Source organism: Hakea prostrata, chromosome 4, assembly GCF_041222555.1.
Source record: "Hakea prostrata isolate BN-2017 chromosome 4, UWA_Hpros_2, whole genome shotgun sequence".
Taxonomy (NCBI): domain Eukaryota; kingdom Viridiplantae; phylum Streptophyta; class Magnoliopsida; order Proteales; family Proteaceae; genus Hakea; species Hakea prostrata.
The window spans coordinates 12,537,865-12,544,096 of NC_142603.1; the positions used below are offsets into that span (position 1 = coordinate 12,537,865).

At 37.9% G+C, this 6,232-nt stretch overlaps 1 protein-coding gene across 1 annotated transcript; it reads right to left on the bottom strand.

Moving 5' to 3' along the window:
* Positions 1-3,831: 3,831 nt before the first annotated feature.
* LOC149017960 (wax ester synthase/diacylglycerol acyltransferase 4-like) lies at positions 3,832-5,962 on the bottom strand. Its single transcript, XM_089153835.1, has 4 exons — positions 5,210-5,962; positions 4,326-4,682; positions 4,090-4,227; positions 3,832-3,990 (listed from the first exon to the last, which is right to left on the bottom strand). Exons 1-4 carry the CDS (start codon positions 5,960-5,962, stop codon positions 3,832-3,834), a joined length of 1,407 nt encoding a protein of 468 aa, XP_089009961.1.
* Between the last annotated feature and the right edge of the window lie 270 nt (positions 5,963-6,232).

A 6,232-nucleotide genomic window follows, 5' to 3' on the forward strand; every position in this document is an offset into this window, starting at 1 on the left:
ACTAATGCGTTGGAAGTTGGACCACCAGGAGCAATTCACTCGATCCCACAAGGCTATTGTTCTCGCAGAGTGCTCGTGCTTATATATATCAGAACTCCACCCAATCGATCAGTTTCAGTATTTTGTATTAAATGGCTTTAGAAACCCATTCCCAATGCACAGTCCATCTGTAGAATCATGATCAGCAAAAGAAAAACATTACTTCAGGGTCTTTCATGCCATGTCTCGTTCTGTATTCACACATGCACAACAGAACTGAGAAAACCGTGCCTTTTTTCAGAAAAAGAAGAATGGTTCTTTTCTCTCCCTCACGCTCATTTTCTCTAGAACATGCCTGGATATCAATTCTAGAATCTCATGTCGGGTAAAAAGCTTAAGCAGAGATAGATTCTGGGTCTGGGTGCTCATCCAAGCATCAGATTACCAAAACAAGTCATGTGTCACGGCACCAAAATGATTGTACCTCTCTCAACTCTTTTCTCTTAAATGATAAAAGGGAAAAGAAGAAATTATTGTACCACCTTCATCTTTCAGGAATCCTTTTCACTTCTCTTGTTCCATTTGAGGGTTCCATCAATTGAAATAATAAGGCACTACTTTACAAGTCAATCTGTATAATTAAACACTAAATGGGTTCTATATAACTTGTTAACTAGCTATAGATTCCTGAATCAAACTCCTTAAAAGCAATGATAATGATCAAACAGAGGCAAGGGTCCAAAGCTGCAAGCCTGCAACATTTCTTTTATTTGCAGAATGTGGACCTGGGCCTCTGGGTTTACTTTTGGTGTGGGCGTGAGACCTTAGAATTGGAAGTGGAGAAGGTGCAAAATTAAAGCAGACACAAGCAAAAGGGTAAAAGACCAATTAATTGTATTCAGTGCTGACTATGGACCTCTTTGTCTTGGGAATTGAAGTTGGTGAGGTTTCATCTCATCTCTAAACAACAAAACTGATAAAGATCTTTCCTTTGTGAGTGATGTCTCATCGTTGACTGTTCCTTATCTTTTCTATGGCTGGAATCAGTGATAAGGACCTCGAGTCATATAATTAATGAGCTTACAATAGAGCTTACCTGTTCATGGGTCACGTAAGTTCTGTCATGTTTGACTGTGTTAGGTCTATCTACATTGAATTTGAAGATTATGGAGTCATGATTCCAAATTTTCCTTCTTTTTCCCTTGTAGTTCCTTCACTTGCAGCCAAATGAATCCTCATGTTGACATAATCCATTCAATAAAATGGTTAATCTCAGCTAGCTAGAGAGCACCCATGCATGATGGGAACAACACAGCTAGCTAGAGAGCACCCATGATAGGAACAACAGTGCTATGTATAACCACAAATCAAAGAGTCCTTGTGCTTGTGGTCCATGCTGATGAGGGCCAGATATGCTTCTACTTTGATGAAGAACCAACCTCACTCACTCATATGAAACCTGCTACCAAACTCCACATCAAGAAAGATCCCATTTGTGGGAATTTCTTGTATAGCCAGCAATCAATCTTTTAACTATCAAGAAGATGACATCTTATATGCACATCTTGCTGGTATAGTGCCACTGACATTGTGTTGTATGTGGATGATCGCCCATGAATTTTTTTGGTCTTATTCGGTTGGGAATTTAAATTTCTCAGCTCAATCCTTGACCAAAGATTAAGAACATAACGTTGGGCCTGGGTTTTCAAAAATGTGATCCAATCAACCTGAACTGCACTTTCTACAAAGATCCCTGGAACTGGATCTGGGCTACTCTGGCAGGCTGGCCCAGGTTTCTGATCTCTCACATGAAGAGACACATATGGCTAGAGGTGTCAATGGTTCAGTTTGGGCTTAATGGTTTTGGGTTAAAAACACCAAGCTCATAAACGGACCATTTGCAAAATGACGGTTTTGGTTCAATGTGATTTGGGTTGGATCAGTTTTGAGATTATTACCTTCAAACTGATATTGTCCATTTAAAATTAAAAATTATATGGGTTTTGGGATCTTGCCTTTTGGGCTTAAGATCCCAATAAACCAATACCTTTAACTAGAGGTGTCAACAATAAAGTTTTGGGCGGTTTCGGGCTGAAAAATACCTAGCCTGAATACTATCCATTAGAAAAATAACAGTTTCAGGCTGGTTTCGGTTTGGTGTGACTTGGGTTCGGGCTAATTAACGGTTTAGACTCGGGTTGACTAACGGTTTATGGTTTGAAAGAAAAATAATAAGAAGAAACAATTGAGCGTCCTTCAGTAAAAGCCAAAATTCAATACTAAAAACAAAATTACTATCAATGAATTTTCATCAAAAAATAAAAAGTCATTCCATGTCGTAGAAAATCCACCACCTATAGAAATCAAGAACCTAGATAGTATCATAGTAAGTAGTAACATAGAGACTACAAGCTTATTCCTCAGACTCCACTGAATGGTCCTCCATAAACAAATCCTCAAACCAAAAATCCTTTTAAATTCCGTGCTATGATTGATTGTCTTGAAATTAGGCTCTCGTTTTGTGAGAATGTAGATTTTTCCCCTTCTATGAAATCCATTTTGTTTTTGGGTTGATATTTAGTTTGATATGCAAAATAAATAAATTTAGATTGGATAAGTATTTAGTCAAATTAAACAAACTTAATAAATTCAGTTGGACATTTATACTTAAGTTTTCTGATTGCCCCTTAAAAGTAGTAGAATGACTATTTGTTCTTTGATTTCATACTTAATTTTGTTTAATTGTTTATACCAACTACCTGGTGGTAATATGATGATTCAAATACTATTTAACGTAAAACTACAAAATGGGTTGCGGTTCTGTTTCGGGCTGTTGAGGACTCCACCACCCTCAACCCAAACACAGTCCATTAAGGTTTAGTTCGAGCAATAACATGCGGCATGCCAGTGCGATTTGGACTACAAATTGACACCCCTACCTGTAACTTATTTAACTTTTAAAGTGTAAAATTAACTTAGGACACCACCCCCACATCCCCCAGCCTAAAAAAAAAAAAAGAACAACAACAACTCAGGATCTTATTAAAAAGAACACATGAGATACCAATGTGAAACTTTTTTCTTGGTAGTGCAATGTAGAAACATAAAAAACTTTTATTTTGATGCAATTAATAAGCCAAGTTAGCTAGTTATAACAATGTGGTCTAATGGGCCACTAATGGGCTAGATACACTTGAAAGCCTTTTCAGCCCAAAACCATTTGGCCCCCTCATGTTTATCAACACTTTAAAGCCTTCTTTGGATTCTATTATTCCAGTCCAATAAGTCTCGATTTGGTTTGATTTGATTTAGACCGTAAAAAAAAAAAAAAAAAAAGGGTCTGATGGGCCACTAACGGGCTGGATCACGACCGGCCAAAGCAGGAGCACGGCAGCCCGGCCATACCCGTCCATACCCGTCCAATTAGTCTCGTTTGTTGTTAAGCAGAATACGCAGTTTGGTTCAGTCAAAAAATATATATATAACATTTCAAAAGACACCATCAAAAAAAAAGAAAAAAAGAATAATAATAATAAATTAAAAAAAAGAAAAGAAGAAAGAATAGACCATCAAAACTGATGAAGCATTTTATCTATATCTGCAATGACATGTACTTGCATTCAAATCAGGCTTTAGCTTTGCATATAAATCTGGATTAGGCTAAGCTAGGCCAGCTGAACCCTAAGCAGCCCAGCCCAGCCCAACCTTGTTTTAGTACTAAACTTTTAGTAGAGAATATAATAATTAACAAGCTCCAGGCATGCAAGGATTACAAATAAAGAGACTGCAGTTCCCAATAATATATATAAGCTGAACCAGTTGATGTGGGAGTTAGAGATAGGTCACTGCTATTCATTTGGTTCCACCATTTCCAAGATCAGCCGCTTGAGATATCTTCTGGAAGGCATCTTTCATGCATGAAACAAATATTTGGGAATTGATAAACTCCCTCTCTGTTCTCACCACCACCTTCAGCTTTCCCATATAACTCACAATAGTGAATATCAGACTCTGAAAAATCAAAGGTAGATTTAATTAAGTAATCTAATCATTCTGAAAATATATCATGAATGGAAGGACAAATAGTAGAAAACATCTACAGAAATTCACCTGAGGAACACCTGCCACAGTGTAGTAAAAGCTGCTGATAGGGTGATCAGCTATCACCATTTTCTGTGAAGGACCGATCAGACTAGATATTGAGATGCTTGTGTTCTTGAAGATGGCATGAAGATATCCTGCAGCAGCCTTATTGCAGGTACTCACCATTAAAATCCTTAATCCTTCTTCTTCTTCGAAAATTGAACTTTCAGAATAAGAGACAAAAGTTGAAAAGAGATCCAAACCTCTGGGCCTTTAATGCAGCTAATGATGTTGCATATCCTGCTAGTGAAGTAGAGAGACAATGAGTTTCTCTTTCGCCTTATTTCATCCTTAGCTTTGAGTATGAATTCCAAGGGATCTACATTGTTGAGGTTCTCACAAGATGTGGAGGGAAGTGCTACTTGCAATAAACTGAAATGGTTCCCCCATATTTGAGCTTTTAGCATCTCTGCAATGGTCTTAAACCCGCTTAACATTCTCGCATTCACAACCACCAATGCAGTCATGCGTGCAGCACCATTAGAGTCCTTCCCAGTTTGTTGCATGTACAGATGGATTGCATATGATATCACACCAGTCATCACTTCAGTCACAGTCGTCTGTTCAAGTTTACAAACACTTGCATGTATCAATCTTGACAAAGTAAAATAAAAAATGAAATAGCTTACCAAATGCCTCAAGCTTCAAGGTGAAGCAGAAATGAAGGATCCATTTTGATAAACCACCATATGTTTTTTGCTTTGAAAAACATTAGAATATTCTGATTGTTTCTGGAAGTAGAAACATATTTTTAGGCATAAAACTTGCTTCTGAAATAATATATTGTTGGAGAGTTTTAGCAGATTTCTTGTATTTAAAATATCAAATTCCCTGAATACCCCTCTCTAAACTCTTTTCACTTCAATTTAACTTGTACCTAACTTTTGCTTCGACAAACAAATACATCAGGTTGCATCAAGAACTGTTTATTAAAACAGAAAATTTCATCAATTTTAATTTACCATTCAAAAATCACCTGCAACAAAACAGTCTAATTAAACAAATTTACTACCAAATTTTTTTTCTCGAAGTAAGAAACATTAAAATAATGTAACTTGAATGGTGTAAGTGTAAATTTGCGACTTACTCGTCCAACCTTGTCCTGAACTTGGCGTATTTGGTCAAGAGAGAAGGTAATGGACGAGATGGAAATGGGCTCAAACTCCACATCAACCTTCCCCGACCGGATCACAGTCTTGTCATCCTCCAACAAGGTAGCCTGCAACAAGCTCAAACCAGAATCTGTAATGGTATTAATGCACAAAGAAACAAAGCTCCTCATTCTTGACCACCTTGATAACCCTCCTCCGATGGGTCTAGGTGTAAGTTCAGGCAGAGTCACCGGAAGTGATGGATCATCTGCTCTCTTATAAATGGAAAACAGAGCACTCATGAGAGAATATCCATCTCCAATGGCATGGCTAAGCTTAAACACAACTGTTGCCTTTGCAGTGCTTGTTGGGTACATGAAGGTATGGACTTCCCATGGAGGTCGAAGACCTTCTGAGATTGGCTTCATGACTATCTCTGATACATAAGCATCAAGAAGAGAGTCATAGTCTTCCAAGGATTGGCCAAAGGTTGGGAACGTTGGAAAGAATATATGGTCTTCAATTGAAATCTCAACCTTCTTCCACCTCTGCACACCCTTTTCGTCAGTGACGATGATGGAGGAGAACCGATCGTTGATGGGTATGAAAACTTCGCAGAGAAACTCAACTATCTTAGATTTTTCAGCAGGTGTCTCCAACTCAATCACCATTATTATGGGAATCGAGAGAGTTGAACTGTTGATATATTGTGAAAGAGGACTAAGAGGAGGGAATCTTTCTGCGTCCATGAAGGGTTGTAATTTTTCTCTTTCTTTCTTTCTTTCTGTTAGCACTTGTTCTCTTGTAGGAGTGGTGCGAAAATGCAGAGATAGATTGATCTTGAAGAGTTGTTATAAATGACAGAGGAAAGCAACGTGCTTAGGCACCGAATGATCAACAGTGTGAAGATGCTTTTTGGTGACCTACTTCAAGTTTTCCTTGCTTTTGCTGTCGTCAGTTGTATCAGAATTTCCAAGTTTTGACGTGTGAAAAGAAGGCATGGTTACAGATGAAAGTTA

Bases quoted from the DNA above. Each gene is read 5' to 3' on its own strand.
- LOC149017960 (XM_089153835.1), bottom strand. From the start codon at position 5,962: ATGGACGCAGAAAGATTCCCTCCTCTTAGTCCTCTTTCACAATATATC. The intron at 4,683-5,209 runs GTAAGTCGCAAA...AAACTTGAACAG, and splicing joins TTCAGGACAAGGTTGGACGA to ACGACTGTGACTGAAGTGAT. The intron at 3,991-4,089 runs GTGAATTTCTGT...TTGATTTTTCAG, and splicing joins CTGTGGCAGGTGTTCCTCAG to AGTCTGATATTCACTATTGT.